At 41.3% G+C, this 19751-nt stretch overlaps 1 protein-coding gene across 1 annotated transcript in view; it reads right to left on the reverse strand.

The window, feature by feature from the left end:
* LOC310949624 (plakophilin-3-like) overlaps positions 1-19751 on the reverse strand; it is a 46474-nt gene that overhangs the window by 16088 nt on the left and 10635 nt on the right. Inside the window, exons 2-8 of the mRNA XM_083917123.1 lie at positions 14399-14487; positions 9782-10404; positions 8330-8453; positions 7977-8181; positions 7657-7816; positions 6313-6421; positions 1875-2039 (exon numbers count right to left, since the gene is read on the reverse strand). Of these exons, the coding sequence (XP_083773249.1) occupies positions 1875-2039; positions 6313-6421; positions 7657-7816; positions 7977-8181; positions 8330-8453; positions 9782-10404; positions 14399-14487 (1475 nt within the window). The remainder of the gene's footprint in view (positions 1-1874; positions 2040-6312; positions 6422-7656; positions 7817-7976; positions 8182-8329; positions 8454-9781; positions 10405-14398; positions 14488-19751) is intronic.

The raw sequence follows: 19751 nt of genomic DNA on the forward strand, positions 1-19751 counted from the left end.
AAAGCTTTGGACGATCACCAGCAGGAATAGCAGTAACAGTGACATCACTTAGAGGCATGTGATGGGTGTGGCTGTGGCAGACAAATACATAATGACATAATATCCAACAAGTTTCTGATTATATAAACTTTGGATCTAAACATGGACATGCATTTGGGACATCTTATGATTGGCTTCAAGGGTAAATAATGTAAGTAAAAATAAAATGAATACATAAACATATAAAATGTTCAAAAGTGGCATATGACATAATGCCAGATTCGCCTGCATGCAACTACTTAATGTTTCTGAATGTAACCATGCTGATCATTTCTATTTAAATCTGAATATTCTAGCAAACAGTTGGCTATTGACAAATCTTGTAGACACAGAGCAACATTAGCATTAGCTTGTAGGAGTCGACCGATATTTGAAACTGATATATATTTGCTGTCAAAATAAAGACGTTAGTGTCAAAATTTAGAATAACACAATATCCATTACAAAACTTTGCTGAAATGCATTTAAAGATATGATCTGTAATATTTTCATCTATTTAATTGTCTTTCCTATCTATCAAAGAGTAATTTAAAACCAAGCCCACACCACAGCCACTTCCTGGTTGATCCAATCAGAAAGTGGCAAAAACTGCAGTTTTCCGAGTTCACACTAGGAGCAGGTTTTCATAACAGAGCAGTTTCTCATTGACCTCCATGTTAAACAGGCCGTTTTCACAGCATCATTAAACCTGTTTAAGAACAAAAAAACATTCTAGTCTGTATGTTTAGGTCATATCTCCATGACAACACTGAGGGGGTGGATTTTTTTGTACCAGGCTAGTTATTATTTTATTGGAGTTTAAAGTTTATGAATAATTAGGGGCGTGGTCTCTTGAGTGACAGCTAGCCTCTGGCCCAGACTTCTCCTCAGAGGCTAGTTGTCAGGATTAGCATTAGCACGCTAACTCTGTCATTTTGACCTGGACTGTGGACATTTCTGTGGTGGTGTTACCATAAGTAACAAGATGGTTTGCTCTTCGATCGACTGAACCAACAAATGGTTTTGGAACACAATGTGTTAACATTAGCTTTGTTATGCTAATTAAATAGCCGCACTTTTGCACCATGACTTGAATACAGTCTACTATCTATGGCACATACGCTAGATGCTAATCTGGCGAGAGGATTCAGGCCGTGAGGGTCGGTGTTTTACAGTCTATCGGCATGGTACTGTGTTGAATATCAGTTTAAATCAGAGATCATAAATGCTGGCTGCACCCCCGGAGCCGGTGTGTTTTCCACTAGACTGACACGGGAGTGCCTCTACTTAACTCGTGGAGTCGGTGTAATCTCCACTCGAGACACGGAGTGCCGTGTCAGTCTCTGCCCTGTGCTAATGTTGTTTATTCAGTATACGTCAGCCAGAAGGACGTATGTCCCTCCCCCCAACTTCATATACGTGCGATTTTTTGGTAAGAGGAAATGAGGAGGAGTCAAAGTCTGACAAGATGGTGAATCCCGTAGGCGAGTACGATTGGATCAAGTGGAGAGAATGGACCCCAACGGAGAAGCTACGTCAATTTTTAAACAATTTCCCCCTGGGATTATTAAAGTATTTCTGATTCTGATTTTCATACAGTCTATGGTTAAAACAATGGGGAAATGATCATATGACCCACTAATGGAAGCTTACTGCCAAAGAGGCCGCTAAATGTATCTCAATTCTTACGGATTATGCGTTTAAGCATGTTTTTAATTAAATTAAAATTTTAACATTAAATAAAGAGCCATTGCTCTTCCCATGCTGACACCTTCAGACTTTGCAGACTTCTGCAACCCCTGTTAGCTTTGAGTCGTGTTTCTAGTGTGTAATTTAATGAGTGTGATGCATTTTACCTCATTGTTTTTTTTGTTATACATTGTGAAGCAGCCGATGGCGTCAGTGCCCCTGGAGGCAGAGCCTCTCGTCGGGCCCTCCAGACGGACTCTGACTGAGGGAGGAAGCTCCGTGTACAGCTGGTAGGACAGATTCCTCATCACACATAACGAATTCTCCAAACCCTAAACATGAAGTCAGACAGACACAAGAAACAAACAGAGAGGTTGACAAGAACCTAGACCTAGACCTTGAGAAACTCCTAAGAAAGATCTATTTTAGGGCGATTGGATGGTGAACACTTTGTTGTGTAAACTGCTCAGAAACCCCCTTATCGTCAATATTCCTAGGAAAGCCAGCCATCCTCTGAATGCCCGAATGTCTCTAGTTTGTGGCTGTAAAGTTTGATGAGGCTGTGATTATCACAACAGCTCATTTTATACAGTGAGCTCATATTTATTATTTATTACAAACAATGGCTCCTGTGGGGAGTAATATGAAATCTGATGTCCTAATGTTTAACAGGTGACAGAGGCATAAAAACGTCTTGCTTCTTGACCTCTTGGTTTGTCAAACTCAAACCAACAGCATTATGAGTACATCTTAATATTGACAAAAATATGACAGTCAGCAACACATTGGGGCATTAGGATCTGGATTTAATCTCATGTATCAGGAGGAAGACACTGTTGCTTAACGAAATAACCCCTGAAAGCAACACCTGAAGTGACCAAGTTACCTTGGCCTAGAAACATAGCTGGCATCTTTCAGCTATCATCATATTTTTTTTAAGTAAATACAAAGTTAGGATTCATTGTCTGGGAGGCATTAATGTTTGCCGAGTGTTCTGAGCTGTGTCTGTGGTGACATTCCCTCTCTGAATGCAAATGCATCGCTGTGTTAGTGACGCTGCTGACAGCAGTTGTATTGTCATATGAAGCTAGTCATGCTGCGTTCACTTGTAATCAGAAATCCTGAACTTCCGACTTCTGGGTCAGGCTTGTAGTAAGGGCAGAAGTGTGATAGGAACATGTGTGTGTGTTTGTATGGATTGAAGAGGGGAACATATAGGGGACAGACAGGAAGTAGAGAGGTGAATGGGTTTCAATAAAGTTTAGAAAAGAGCAAAAAAAAAAATCAATCAAAATTTAAAGTCAACACACATATTGACTGTGAACGTGACAGAATGGAGGCTCTGAAAGAACAGACTCAGAAACAACGTATCTCAATTCTTATGGATTATGACATTAAAGATATATGTGGCTGATTTAAATCCAACTTCATGTTGATGTCTAATGGAAGCAGAGCAGTTGTTAATCATCTGCCAGTTGGTTAAAGGTTTATCCAAGTGTATGCAAAGACAGTTCTCCTAACCAGAGTCAATGCTGGGTGACGTGCCAAACCACAATGAGCGAAGAAGAATGTCATTTCAAAATGAGCCACTGAGAGATTAAGGTCTGAATTGGGTTACAAGCGAACATTCTTTAGTGATTCAGTGCAATTCCAGTGTAGCTGCCAGTGAAGCTACAACACAGAATAATGCAACCTGCAGTGCTATATGCTGGTGCTATTCTAACGGTTTCTTATTTACAACTTATCTCATGAAAATACCCAGAGAGACAACACATTGATCCACCTCAGTAGTCAAATCCTGCTATATCTTCTTCCTCTGTGCCATAGAGCTCAATTGCATTAAAAACACATCAGTGAGCCACACTGTTGCGCTGCGTGACTTGTTCCTTCATTACCATCAACGCACTGTAGTTTATTCACACACAATCCTGCTGCCACAAATAAATCCACCACCTAAAATAGTCCCCAATAAACGCACTGTTTCCTCCTGTTTAAGTAACGGCTGCTAAAAGTGACATTGTCCAGCTGTAATAGTAAATTACTGAGGGCTTTTCTAAAAAAAAAAATAGATTAAACTTAAAGTGTAATTCCGCCGTAAAATCATCCCAGTATCTTTTTCGGCAAACACATTAATCAAATAAGCCACTGAGACAATTTTTTTTGTCTAACAACTATTAACGGAGATATTACGGGAGTCGCTAACACCTGGATGTGTCTAACACTGATTAGCTCAGGGCAGTAAGGTGAACACATTAAAATGGCTTTTTTAACCACTAATACTGCTCAAAATAACACCAAACCTCTGCAGTAGCATGATAAGAGTCCTTACACAGAAACTAAAGCACTAACAACGTGTTAGTGTTAGAGAACCATGGGCCAGATGTTCAAAGGTAATCCGATCGGATTATGGTTATCGGATTGGATCAAATCTTGAAAATGGGTTGTTCAAAAGGGAAAGAAGGATTCTGAAATCGGATTAGATCACGGAATCCAATCCTAGTTTGAATCTGGATCAAATCTTCACTTTGTGCTGTTCAAAACTTTTCAGTAGGATTTGGATAACTTTGATCTTTGTATCATTTAGTGTACAGTATATACTTTTATTTATATTTTGCACTTGTTTAACCGTTAAAGTGAGAAAGTAAATAAAGTACATAAGCTACCAAATAAGCCTTTCAGTAAAGTAAAGTCGAAATAAAATAAAATAAAAATGATCTTGTTAAAACAATGAAACAATCCCCCAGATTTCAATAACAAACAAAAATAATATTCAATTTTTCTGTCATCACTGTATATTAATTTCAAACAAACAATCATCACAGATGAACATAATGTCTAACAATGGCATCCCTCACTACACGTCCAGTCAGTCTCTCATTCTGACAGAACGCCAGAGGTTGGTCTGGTCCTTCAGCAGTCATAGGAGCTGAGAAAAGAGGCTTGAAGCGTCCTTTGCCAAATAATAATGATGATGATGCCTATCAATCACTTCTCAAACGAGAAACTGAAAGAGCAGAAGCACATATCCTCCTAGCAGAGGAACAAATCAAGCTGACCAAACTGCAGCAAACCAAAGTGAAACTTCAGATCTGCCTCCTAAAGAAAGGCTTGAAAATGCTGGTCTCTCCTACTCAAATGACGAAGAACCCGGAACATTCTTCTTCTTCTTTTTTTTTCATTTAAGACCTTTTTTAAAATACCCACAATGCATTTGCATATTTGTTTTGTATTTCTTGTGGCTTAGATGAGGGGTCATAAAAGAAATTATGAATGGAAGTGGCTGTTTGTAATAATATAGTAGTAATCTTGAAAACTGTGTATCTGGATCAGAGTGATCCAATCCAATGTTGAAAAGCCGGCATAAAAGTAAGACAGATTACCTGATTCTGGACAGCAAAAAATGGGATTTCCAAATCCGGATAATTTTGATCCAGATTAAATGCTTTGAACAACTGGCCCCTGGAGTTTATTAAAGAAAATGTTTTGAAAGACTTAACTACTGGCCCTGGTACCAGCTCCTCTCATAGTAAAGTCCATTCAAGTCAATTACCAAATGCAATTCCAAAATGAATGAGCCCATAGATGATTTATTCCAGAAAAACACGTACATTTTGTGGTTTGTGGCAGTTTGGTGAAATATAAGTCATTAATAGTAGATGTAAAAGGTTTGGAAAAGTCAGACAGCAAATTTCCCCGCAGCATCGGAATGTCGAACGAGGGGGTGGGGGCGTGTGTTGCTGGAAGGGGCTACAGATAGTGTTAGCATTAGCAGTCTCGCTGTGCTGGCATTTTTCGGTGTGCCTGTGGGTACTGTGAGCCCGTGGGCACCGAAAAAGAATATTTATGCTAACAAGAGATGGACATTTATCGCCGTGGCCTGGAATCATTGAATACCACAACACGCTGTGTGACTGCTATGGAGGATTCCCCATCCCTCATCAACCGCACCGTATACTTTTTTTCCATCGCCCCAGAATACGGGGCGGCTGCTCTTACCACTGTGCCACCGGCCGTCTTCACAACACTCTTAATAAACTCCTGGTTCTCTAACTTCGTTGTTGGTGCTTCAATTTCTGTGTAGGGACTCTTCTCATGCTACTGCAGAGGTTTGCTGTTATTTTGAGCAGTATTAGTGGTTAAAAAAGACGTTTGAATGCGTTCACCTTAATGTCCCGAGCTAATCAGTGTTAGCCACGTCCGGCTGTTAGCGACTCCCGTAATTTCTCTGTTAATAGTTGTTACACAAAAAAATTCTCGATGGCTTATTTGATGAATGTATTTCCCCCAAAAGACTGGAATGATTTTATAACAGCGTTGGTTTTGGTCTTGAGTCATAGGATTTGTTGACAATGAGAAAAATATAGAAAACACAAACCTTATCCTTCACTGTGAATACATTATTAAATGTAATAAGATGCTGTGAAATCTCTCATTTTGTGCAATCTTGGCTTTTCTGGTCTTTTTATCTCCAGCTGAGGTGGTTGGTGCTCATAGCAACCGGTGTTTTGCAAGGCCTGCAGCGCGGTGTGCTGTTGCCATAATGACCATAATATATTGACGGTGTCTAAAAGTGTCACAGGTTATTACAGTGCAGGTCACAGCTACCTTGTCATCTGCCCTGTCCTCTTGTTGAATGTAGGACACCAGGGAGTCCACCAGGCCTCGCATGTCTCTCATCTTCTGTCTCGTCCTCTCATTCACTGAACTCAAGTTCCTACACACACACACACACACACACACACACACACACACACACACACACACACACACACACAGATAGAGACATTTAAACCAAGGCTATGCTATCAGAACACAGTGTAGTAAAGCTGTCTTACTCAAAATTTATATTTGACTAATTTTAGCTATATTTAGCTCTCTTAAGACCCTTCAGCAGAACCGTCATTACTTTGAAAAAGTAAGGTTTCTTTGGAGCTCACAGCTCTTACATGTAATTCTATCTCTGTCCAGAAACTCTTCAGAGACATGTTTACAAGGTGTAACATGAATTTAACGTCAGCTCCATGTGGTGGAAATGAAGAATGCTGCTTTTATGATCTTGACCAAATTCCACCGTTGAGATAACAGCAGCAGTAAATGCTTTATGTTTCATTCTGTAAAGTCAGCATAAAGAGAGTCAACCAAATGCTGCCCCTGTTCTTAACTCGGGTGTGTGCCTCTGCCTGCTGTCTCCATAGCGATGTCAGATAGGGTTCATGGATGCTGTATTTAGTGCCATTCAGCAGACCAAATTGAGGGAAACAACACGGAGGAACATTGGTTTTGGATCAGATTGTTACTCTTCAATCTCTTCAACCAATTCTATTTGGTCAGTCAGTCACTTGGTCCAGACTGAAATATCACAACAAATATTGTGTGGTTTGCCATGAAATAGTGTCCTGGCATTAGTGTCCTAAGAAGATCAGGAACCCCTACTGTGACACCAGCAGGTTTGTCGTTTTTGGTTCGGTCTGAAATCTCCACAGCTATTGCATGGATTGCCATGAAATTTAGTAAATAAGTTCACATCTCTGTCAGGATAAACTGAAATAAGTTTAAAGATACTCTCAGCATTGCGTAAAGATTGGGATTCTTCCATTACCTTGGTTGATAAACAATATCTGTAAAACATGACTTTCCTATCAACCTCAGCTGTACATCATCAAGTTTGCTGACGGCACACCTTTTCATCATTGTCTGTGAACATACAATAGGCAGTGCCCTACCCTGTCTGAGGGATATCTACACCAGGTTAGGATAATCATTAAAGATCCAAACCACCCTGGTATCAGCCTTTTCCCATGTTGAGTTCGGTAAGAAGGTACTGGATACACCAGGGAAGCACTGAGAGGCTCAGGAGGAGCATCTACAGTCAGGCCGCTGGAATACTGAATGAAGACAATGTCGAAGACTGCCCACAGACCAGCAAACAAGGGCCTTCTGTGGAGTCACCTGAGGCAGCCGCTGGTGTTGTTGAAGATGTCTCTCTCAGATGGGCTTAGTGGGATGCTGCTGCACAGCGGAACCAGTACTTTCTCTGTCAGCTCCGATAAAGCTTCTTTGGACAGCTTCTCCTTCAGGTTGTCTCTGGAGGACAGATTCCACAGGACACCTGCAGCCACAACAAACAGGACTGAGTCATTCAACCAGCAACAAATGGATAAAGATGAATCAGTAACAACGCCTGGATTATGTGACTGGATTACAGATAAACATCAATGCATGGACGTAAGCAGGGTTCGAACCAGTCTGAAGGCAGAGACAGTAGCTACCTGTGATGGTCTTCCGAAGCTCCTCGTCAGGTTTGCTCAGGATGCTGACGAGACGCATCACTCCACCAGCATCTATGAGTGCCGCCTTGTTGTGAGCGTTCTCGTAGATGAGGTTCCGTGTGGCACCAGTGGCGTAACGCTGCACTTCTTGGTTGTCACTGGAGAAAAGCTGAACTAGAGCTGGGACGCCATGCAGAGCACGGACCTGAGAGGAGATGGTGAACAACACACATCTTACTGTAAAAACAAACATACTGTATATGGGAAGAGCTGCTGGTGATGGACAAGTGGACAATCAATAACATACATAAATAGATATACAGCAGATAGGGGATATATGACCAAACACCAACCTGATTTTTGGCATCGTTGCTATGGTAACACTGGTGTTGTATGTATGCAGCTCCCAGAACTTGCAGGCCAGCATCTGACTCAGACAGATATCTGACAGCTGTAGCCATGTCCAGCCCCTGCACACTGCGCACACACACACACACACACACACACACACACACACACACACACACACACACACACACACACACACACACACACACACACACACACACACACACACACACACACACACACACACACACACACACACACACACACACACACACACACACACACACTAAGCTGTATATTAACTGTGGCCATAACAAGTAATGTATGGTCACCCTTTTTGATTGAATGGGTGTTCATCAGTGGTTATCAGCCTCATAGAGATGGGTTAGGAGGAGCTACACCTACCAGTAGGTTCAGAAGGCCATTATCATCTATTCATATGGTAAGGGCCACCGTTAGCTTGGTTTGGACTACTTGGTGACCCTAGAAAAACTCTTGCAAGACACCTGAACTATTGCAGATCTATGCCTAACCTTTAATATCCCGTGAGACTATTGGAAATCTTTGGTTACCATCTGCTGTAGACATGACCGTGGCATTCCCGTTGTGAATTAAAAAAAAAAAACTAACCTTACTTTAAAGCAACAGAACCACATGGTAAGTTAAGGAAAATATCCTGATTAGGTTTAAAATACTAACGTTCATGGAATTAGTTGAGAATGTTGAGTAAATGTTACTTAAGAAAGTTAACTTAAATAATTTTAAAAACATCACAGTAAGTAAATGGACTGTAACTGAACTGCAATTTAAATACTGTAGTGCTTTACAACTTAGCCTCTCGTTCACAAACAAAATCAAACACTGACGGCAGGTGCTGGTCAACCATCTGGAGCAATTTGGGGTTCAGTGTCTTGCTCAAGGACACTTCAACATGTGGACAGGAGGAGCTGGGGATCGAAATACCTCCAGAGCCACAGATGCTCTGCGTGAAAGTCCTGTGTTTATTGGAGCCATCCACCACCTCAACCTTCTTCCTTACGCAGAGTTTTGGTCTTTTGATACTTCCTACTGTTGTCGCTGAATTCAGCTTACCAATAGAATAGATAATTACAACCTACTGAGCCATGTAGGAGGTAGAGTATGGCCATACTGCCTCACACCTATGGTAGTGATAACAACTGATAACAGCCACTCAATCGTCAATGTGCAACTGTAATCACATTACGCAGCAACTAATGATCATTTTCAGCATTGATTCATCTGTTGATTATTTTCAATTATCCATCTTGTCTGTAACAAAATCAGAAAAAATTAACATGAATGACAGTAATAATATGTCACATACCACTCTACAAGTAATTTATATTTGACAGAGCTAGAAATAAAGCTGACCCAGGCCAGAGGTGGCCCAGATGTTTTACATCAATGCATGGACGTAAGCAAATAACATGTCTCACTCTTCCAGGGGGTCATTGCTGTGTATCGATGCTCCATCCAAGATATCTACTCCTTTCCCGACACTCCTCACACTGCGGAGCGAGGCAGCCCGGTGGAGAGAGGCTTGGTACTGCCCTGTCCCCATGACATGGTTGGCCCTGGACACATGCTGCTGCCACTGCGTCCCCCAGCCATCCCCTGCCATGGGAACCCCCCTGCCAGTCCCCACCCAGCCCTCCTGGCCAAGGGCAGAGCCTTGCTGCTGCTGGTAGTGCTGCTGTCGGTTGGTGATACGGCTGATGGTGCGGTGGGAGGGGCCTTTGTAGGTGTATTGACACGGCAGCTCCTCCTCCTGCCAGTGGCCTCTTTCCTGGGCCAGTGTCCCACTGAGGCTGCGCCTTAGGCTGCCGGGAGGAGGCACAGTGATCTGGTAGGAGGGGTTCTCTGGAGGAACCAACACAGTGATAGGATGTGCGTCCTGATCTGCCTGGCACAGTGACTTAGAGCGTCTGCTTCTGCTCTGTGACTGGGAGGACTGGAAGCTGCTCTGGGCCATCCTGGTTCCTCTATGGCTCACTCTGGAACTAGTTTCCACAGCAGAGCGAGAGGAGAAACCAGAGGAGCGAAGTGGTGCTGTGGGCATCTGCAGGAAGGGTGGTGTAAGTAAAAAGTTAGCAGAAACCCTGCAGAAGGCAGGGACAAATACCCTTTCTTTTTTCAGAATTACTGATATTGTAAGGCAAATGTTCATACAAATTCCTCAGTAATGCAAAAAGTACTACTAGTAGTAGAAAAGCTCTTAAGAGGTTTCCTGTTCAACAGCTCTCCCTTCATTAAAGCCTGGCTACTGTATGTGACAGGAAGCTCACCGCTGCCTTTGCATTGTTAAGACTGGGCAGTACAAAGCAGCAGACAAGTGTCCTGTTTACATTGTGCGGAATTTGGTCAGCAGTGTTTGGTGATTAGACGAGAGAGGATACACTATTCATACACAATACTGACTCATTGCTTTACAGCGTGTGTGTGTGCGTGTGTGTGTGTGTGCGTGTACGTGTGTGTGTGTGTGTGTGTGTGTGTGTGTGTGTGTGTGTGTGTGTGTGTGTGTGTGTGCGTGTGTGCATGCATGTGTGTATGTGTTTACAAGTGACTCACAGGCCTCCAATCAAGGAAAGAAAATGATCAGTCTTGCCCTGCTCTTCTAGGGTCTACTCACACTTATCATCCATACTGTAAGTTGAGCCATGCCCCGTGCTTTAGCGTGATTGCCCCCCCCCCCCCCCCTTCCCCCACGACCTGGCCTGCGCTCACATTACTTCAAATGATCCAGGCCGCTACACAATTTTTACTTAATTATACGTGATCCCCCCTTAAGGTTTTTTTTTTGTCCAACTGCTTATGAATATTTTCATCTGGCAAAAACTGTAGTAAACAGTATCAGACCACCGCAAACCCTTCGTTGGCATCTTCACATGGAACAGACATATATAAGAAGTCCTCAGGTCCGCCGTCAATGCTCATGCTCATACACGTACAATCGAGCTGTGCTGATGGCCACCTCTCTCAACTGGGCAGCGGATAAGCCCTGTACAGTTTGCTCACAACGATCAAAGGAACTAGACTGTGAATCATGCTTGAGCAGTGTGAGAAGACCCTTAGGGAAAAAGTCATGTTTAAGTTCACTATACTTTAAGGTGGATGGAGTTGGGCATCGATTTGATTTTAACAATTATGATTACGGTTCCAATTCTTCTTTTCTATTCCTGTTCTTATCGATACTCGATTCCGATTCTTTAAATGATGGTGTATTAGAAATGTTGCATGCTTTTTTTCCCAGAGGGAAATTGTATTTATATTTTTCAATGATGATTTTACAGTCTTATAGTCACCTTTGTTCGTTAGGTAGGTATTTGGTTTAAAATTTTGGTATTTGGAAAAATGTATATCTACATAGTATATATATATATATATATATATATATATATACAGTATATACTGTTTGAGAAACTAGTGATGTCCTGTGGGAGCAGATGGGCTGAAGTCATTCAAAGCTGTGGCCTCTACACTTCCTGTTCTTTTTTGAATCCTACAGAAGAAAACATTGTTGAAATCTTCTCTTCTGACACAAGGGTCACTGTTCTCTCATTTTGATCACTGCTTTTTCCCCAAATAAAGGATTTGGGTTATTTATTTAAAAAAAAAAAACTTGCTAGCTAGTACAGCAGTGGTATAGACACAGCAGATATTCTATCAAGTTCTGAACAATAAAAAATAACAATATTTCAGAATAAATCAAGAATTAATACTTTGGACTAATCATAACTTGAGTTTGTACATCAGAGAAAATTCAGAATATGAGAAAATTGGCGAATGCACCAAGTTCTCCTAAATCACCCATACAGAACAGATCTGTCGTATGAGTGGTTGTCGTATGATCCACTGATCCCTCAGAAGGTGATTTAACGTCCCTCTCACTGCCACTGCCTTTCACTGTATACGTCCATGGTATTTCCTCTGTCCAGTGCATCAGCACTAATGGAGTGGTCCTGTGTGATTCGGTCAGAGTTACATTTACAGAGCCAGGGCTGTGTATTAACACCAGATTTTTTTTCTTGTCTTTCTCATAAACAAGCCAACAGTCTATCCAGATTATTCAGATTGAGCCACTTTATCTGGAGGTAAAACTGGAAGGGAGTAAACCTGGAATGTTGCTCAAAATTGTACAGGAAACCTGCGCTCACAATTCAATACAGTAGGTCAAAGTTTAAACCAGTCATTCCATCAACTGTTGGATGATGTTAACAATATGGCTAATACGTTTACCATGTGTCTTTCTTATGTCTTCCAACTCATTTTAGCTATCCTGGGTACTTATCTCAGCCAGGGTCGTAGCTATTACTGAGACACTGAGGTCATGTTAGGCAAACAACAAATAATAACTAGAGAACTATAGTTCTATATATGTAGAGATATATATTATATATGTGTACATATATATTATTATTTGTATTTATCTATATATGCTGCTTAAACATTTATGTTTAACTGCATTCAAATTAAAGCATTTTATCTTATCTAAAATGTGTTAGAGACTTGGCCTGTATGATGCCTTGCTTTGGGTAATACAGATATGTTCTGACCCTTTTTTTCATGTAACAAAGTATATGGACGCATTAGTGTTCAATAAAAAAGATGCCTGGATTAAATCAATTATAGAGTTAGGAGAAGAACAAGTTATCTAATCAGGAAACATCTAAGAATCTCACCAAGCATCCAGTGCTATGTTCTGTTACCCAGTGCTATAAACATAAAATGATTAAGCAGGAGGCATTTAGGGGACTTGGAGTCACGACCCCAGTGTTTCTAAAATCCTGGCTACAGACCAGAGTTTAGCAATTAACTTGGTGAGTGCAATCTCTGAGTGGACTGTATCTTTGGACTGCAAGAGTAATCTCCATGAAGAAAACCATCAGTCAAACTCACAAGGCTCTGGCTCGGAGACCACAGTGAATCTTCACAGAGCTTAAAGGGCCAGTTGGGATTTTTGAAGTGTGGTTGTATGAAGTACTTCTCCATAGTCAGCATATTACCTACAGTAGATTGGCGGTCTGCACGGCCCCAATTTGGAGAAGCAGGCAGGAGCCATCGGACGGCCTTTAGGGCGGGGAACTAGCGCTGTTATCTATGCTCTCTTCAAAGCCACCAGACGGTAATTTTACCTAAGAGAAAACTGAGTTGCTGGTCTACCACTGCCTTAGTTAGTTTGTTAGCTTTGTTGGTTCCAAACCTTTTAAAGGTACCTTTCGCACTAAAATGCTTTATGTTACTAATTACACTTTTCTTAAAAAGTTAGGAGTCCTGAAATTAGGTGTAAAACGAGGTAAAATGAAGGTTTCTGTCAAGAGCATGTATGGATAAAACATAGGGCAGTGCATCTCTCCCATAAGACGATTCCATCTAGATACATAGCTTCGATATGATATTTAAAATATATGGTGCACTGTGTACGCTGTCAACCATGTCGTTCTTCCTCACAAGCAGTGTCTAGCGTTGACCTTTTATCTTTTATGAGAGTGGAGCGAGACTCCGCGAGTGTCACCAAAGTTTCAGTCAACCGATTCATAACTTTATAAACGGGGCGTCGGCCAGTTCATGGTGCGTTTTGACCAGAACAGGGGTCCGTGTATCGATCATAGTTGCATATTTAACGCTAAAGACAGTTTCCCATTCGTATCAGTGAATCCTTAGACCCCTAGTATGATGGCTTTAGTTCCCCGTTGGAAAGGACTGTCTGACAGTAGGGTAAAGCAGTGAAAAGGTTCTAAATATATGCTTAGCTTCTTTGTCAGTACTCCTGTCTGCTTCTCCAAACTGAGGATGTGCTGACTGCCATCTACTGTGGGTAATACACTGACTATGGTTAGGTACCTCAAAAAAACCCTCTTTATCCCTTTAACATTGTTACGCTCCATCACACAGCATAAAACACCAAAACACACCACCAAATAGTCTTTGAGCTAAGCCACACTAAATTTATCTTCAACCTTCACTAGTTTTACATTGCTCTGTAGAAGACACTCCTTTTAAACATTTTCTTGCGTGTATTATGGTGTAATGCAGTACTGACAGGCGGTACTCACAGCCATGACGCGACTGGGTGTGTTTATCATGGATCTGGAACTGAAACCAAGGGTGTGTGTGAAGCTCTTTGCCTCAGGAAGGCTGTAGTCTAGATAAAGAGAAGAAAGGTCAAATATTAGTGTTTTTGATTATTATGCCACTGTGTCAAAAAAAAGATTCATACTCAGAATGCCACCTCATGTTATGCTGAGCTGCACTGATGGATACAGTGTACCGTGCAGATGAAAAAGGGTTCATGGAGAGACACTTGGACTAATCCTTCAACAGTGCAATGAAGATTTTTCTTTTTCTAAATGTGTAAAGTTTAAACACAAGGGGGACTTAAAATCATCCCATGTTCTTTGTCGACACTTACATGCGTCAAATAAGACATCGAGCCAGTTTTTTCCTGTGTAAACTATTAACTGAGAAAATCCGTGAGAGTAGCTTACAGCCAAATGTGGCTAACACTGATTAGCTCGGGGCAGTGCTGCTCAAAATAACACCAAACCTCTGCAGCAGCATGAGAAGAGTCCCTACACATAAAACAAAGCACCAATGGGCTCCTTCCTTGTGGATTGACTTTGGTAATCCACTTGAATGGACTTTACTATGAGAGGAGCTGGTACAGGGGCCAGTGGGTAAGTCTTTAAAACACTCTTTTAATAAACTCTGGGTTCTCTAACTACGTTTTTGGTGCTTTGTTTTGTGTGTAGGGACTCTTCTCATGCTGCTGCAGAGGTTTGCTGTTATTTTGAGCAGTATAAGTGGTTAAAAAAGACATTTTAATGCCTTCACCGTACTGCCCCAAGCTAATCAGTGTTCAGCTGTGCCACGTTCAGCTGTTAGCGACTCTCCGGGATATCTCCGTTAATAGTTTATACACAAAAAAAACTGTCTCAATGGCTTATTTAATGTGTGAAAGTGACAAAAAATACCCTGGACGCCGGACTTTCACTTCAAAAGACAGTGATACAACAAATATTCATGAGGACATACTTACAATAAATGCATACAGCCAGACAACAATTACACTGCCAAGACCTTAAACAGACGGAGGGCATACAGGAACACTGACGTGATGTGTAAGTGAGTTGGAATGTGTGTAAGAGAGTTGTTGTGTGTGTGTGAAGCGGATACAGATGTGTCTGTAGAACAAAACAAAAGGAGACATTTTAAGGGAAGGTATTTTAAGACACCAACTTGCCCAGCCACACCCTACAGTCAATCCATAAAGCACCTGTGCTGGCATCATGGACTCACTGATAGTTTGATCAGAACCCGTCTCTGAGCAGCCTCAAGCTAAAGAGAACTATGTAACCACACGTTCTCTGTCGCATCCAGACTATCCCTCCACTACATAGTCCATATGTACGGGGTGTCTCTTTAAGCAGACTGTTCTCATTCACCGTTCATACATTTAGACTACCACTGAAATGCACAGTGATGCAATTTGTGTGTGTTCCACATTTTTTTTTTTCATGTGTATTTCACATTATAAAATGAGGTGCTGTAGTATAAGATCGCTAATTTCCATGTAGGGAGTAGTAGTGTTCTTGGTCCAAAAGTACTAAGCCATACCACCTTATTCTAATCTTAATCAAGTTGTTTTGGTGCCTAAACCTAACTGTCACCATTTTGTGTCACAGTTTCATGGCATTAAATGAAAGTAATATTTTCTGCATAGTTTCTGTTCAACCCTGACCAGAGCCCGAACCACATTTGTGACACAATCTCTGGCTTGTACCTACTTGAATGTTCAGCACATCCCAAAAACTGTCCTATGCCATATTGAACAGTGGTTGTTTTACATTTGTCAGTGGGAGAGTTGGTCGTCCTCCATTTGAGAGATCGGCGGTTCGATCCCCAGCTCCCCCGGTCCACATGTCGAAGTGTCCTTGGGCAAGACACTGAACCCCGAATTGCTCCCTGTGCTGCATATGGGTGTGTAAATGTGGTGTGAATGGTTAGATTAGATGGTATATAGATGTCCACTGCCATCAGTGTAGCGCCCTTGAGTAGTTAGAAGACTAGAAAGGCGCTATATAAGTCCATTTACCATTTGCTGTCAGTGATGGTTTTCAAACAGCAGCAAAACATTAATGAGACTATTATAGTCAAATGTTGATAATCAAGTGATGTATAATATTACGTTATTGATCATAGCACAAAGCACTCCTGCTCAACTGGAAATAAAACATTTTTAAAACACCAAGACATTTGCAGCTTGGCCCCGACACAGTGGGTCAGGTTGGGCCCAGTCGGGTTTCCATAGAGAATCAAAGCTCTAGGATGAAAGGACTGATATGAGACGAGATACTGTCTTGTATTTTGGATATTGTAATATGACGTAAGGGTTGTCTTTTCCTAATTTTAAAGGCTGCATTACAGTAAAGTGAGATCTTTTTTCTGAACTGACCAGACTGTTGCAGCTGTTCTATTGTTTGCCTTTAGTCTTTATATGAACATTACTTTCTCGCAGCACTAAGAGTTCTGCAAAGGAGCACTAAAACTTCTTAGTTAGAGTAATTTCTTCAAACCTATTCCCAAAGCCTCTGAGACCAACTTTTACTAAGGAGTGGGAGGGACTCCTGAGAGAAGACTAGAGGGGTGACCTCGCTGCTATGGATGACATCATGTTCATCCCTACTATGCCCACAGTGATTGGCTGAGAGGGAATGAGTCCCTTAGAGTGAATTTATGATAGAAACACTTCAATGGGAAGTGAATGAACTGCAGCACTATGTGAGGTCTGGACAGGACATTTATCGTCTGGAGCAGAATCCTCCTGACCGACAGCCGAGAGACGCCAAGATCGTCTGAGCTGCACAGCTGCATTTTCCTGAGAGTGGTACCAACTTTAATCTGCGGTGATATTGGTGGTTTTTATTTGTCGGTTATGTGATGGCATCACTGACCACCTAAGCTCCAAAATGTTGACTGCATTTAGTCTTAGTTCCTTCATTTTTATAGATTTAAGAGCTACTTTTAGCACTAAAAGGCTTCATGAATTACACCTTTCTTAAAAAGTTAGGAGTCCTAACATTAGGATTCCAAAAAACGGCCCTTATTTTTAAGTTATTCCTAAATCAGAAAGTTAGGACCTGCTCTAAGCCTTAAAATGTTTTGTGAATATGGCCCCTGATGATTATTTATCAAAAATCTCATTGTGTCAATATTTTTGCGAAAGCACTAAAATCTTTACAAAAGTCAAAACTGCAATACCTTCGCAATATCTACATTGAGTTATTTGGCCAAAGATATAGTGATATTTGATTCAAGAACTACTAAAAACCAAATTCCATTTTACTCATAATGTTCTAATGTTCCTCTCAGACTCAAGAGCCCATACTACTGTAAAACACTGCACACATAAGGTGCCATGAGGTGAACAGAGGAAAGGAGGAGCATTATTTGAAGTAGAGTAAATGGCTCGAAAAACAACACAAGCCATCCAGTCCAGCAGGACGGGAGGAAGGAAGGAGGAGATGCTGCTGGGAGGGGACCTGGCCTGCATGCCTAAACATCTGCATCACCAGGTCAGGGGTGGGGGAAGGTACGCTCATACACGACCACCACCACAATAAGACACACAGCACATGTAATCTGGATCTCCTATTACACAGCAACAGGACCACAGATGAATAAAGCCTTAAATGACTCTTATTTCATTCATAGTAATAGTTTTCACACACAAAAAAAGCCATTTTATCAGATTTGATGCAGCAATCTTTTAAAGGAATGCTCCACTGTTTTAGAACGTATCTCTATCTCATCCAGAGTTAACTATTAATTTGTGGTTTAAAGTCCATCCATGCTGTCTCTGAAACAAGAAATCAAGAGCACCCAGGTTTATCCACCCAGTGACATTTTTGTTAACATCATAACGTCCGGCAGCTATCTCCACTGCTCTGGAACAGAAAGGGCGTGGGGTAACAATGATGCTTATCTAAAATCCCAGTCAAGTCAGAGCAGGAACGGCTAGTGGTCATTTTAGTCTGGGTCATGCAAAAACAACTTTAGCCCATAATGAGAGGAAAGCTAAGAACAATTCACAGCATCCATCATTACTACTTACGTAATCACAGAACAGAACTATTGGGTCAAACATATTTAAAGATTGGAAGAGTCTTCTTTAAGCTATTAATGTGTGGAGTGGTAGAAACTAGGATTTACTGTCCATACCAATATCGCATCATTTTATCAAAGGTATAATGATTATTTTGTTAGTATTTAACCCTAACCATTTAAAGTAGTTCTTAAGGTGTGCTATTTGAGTCATGTTGGCCAAGACTCCTGGAATATGCTGCTTCTGGATGTTAATAATTTCTTCTGAGTCTACTTATACAATGTTGGATGGCCCATCTGTTAGTAGGTTTAAGGATTGATATCTATGGAGACGCAATGACCAGAGCATTAGACAATGAAACACAAAAATAAACACATTAAACAAAATGCCATGCTTCAGTCTCATGCTGGGGCTCTTTTAACATTTGGATGGACATGACTTTTTCCTTGGAGAAAAAACACTTCTTATTTGAGACGTGGTAAGACGACTCGTCACACAAACTAATTCTGATCAAGCATAACACAAGCATTACTTTGGTTGTTTCTGAAGAAGCTATCTATCTTGGCAATGATCCAGGAGAGGGGGCGCGTCTCCAGCAGTGGATCTGTTGGTACTCCCCTTTCCTTGTTCCCATGGCCGAGCAAATATCCAGACTTCTCTATCAGGGTGTCTAGTGTCGACTCCATTCTACCCTAGACATGTCTTTTAGATCTTCACTGGAGGGCTGGTTGTCACAATACCAAAGTGTTATCCTTCCATACGACACTAGTAAAAACAACGATACTCGATACTTTTTTCGATACCATGGCAAAAATAAGAAGATGTTGATTCATCTCTTACTCCTTGGGTTTGGTATGTCTCAACTTTAAATAGTACTAAAACAAATAAGAAAGATAGCCAAATAGTAGATAGCCGGCTAATAGTGTTTGTGAACAAAACACACCCACTGCCATAAGAAATACAGAATATGGGAGTGTTTCTATTTGTTTTCAACTCCTCTCTCACAGTTTTATGACTGTGATTAAGCCCAGATGATTTTCTCCTTGGCTTCTTCAAAACAAGAAGCCACTCAGTGATTTATGTTTGTATTGCGGATGGAATGTGCACAGCTCCTCTCATTCACCATGAGCCATTATTGGGTCATGGTACCAAGCCAAACCTTTCTCAACACCACGTTTTCTCAGTCCTTCTTTATCGCAAACTCATCTTCATCTTCCACTAAACCTACAGTCCTTGTCGCACGATGTCCAGAAAACATATTGGTCTCCAACACTAGTCTTAACTCCCCACACTATAAACATTGT

This window comes from Echiichthys vipera (assembly GCF_963691815.1).
Source record: "Echiichthys vipera genome assembly, chromosome: 1".
Lineage (NCBI taxonomy): Eukaryota > Metazoa > Chordata > Actinopteri > Perciformes > Trachinidae > Echiichthys > Echiichthys vipera.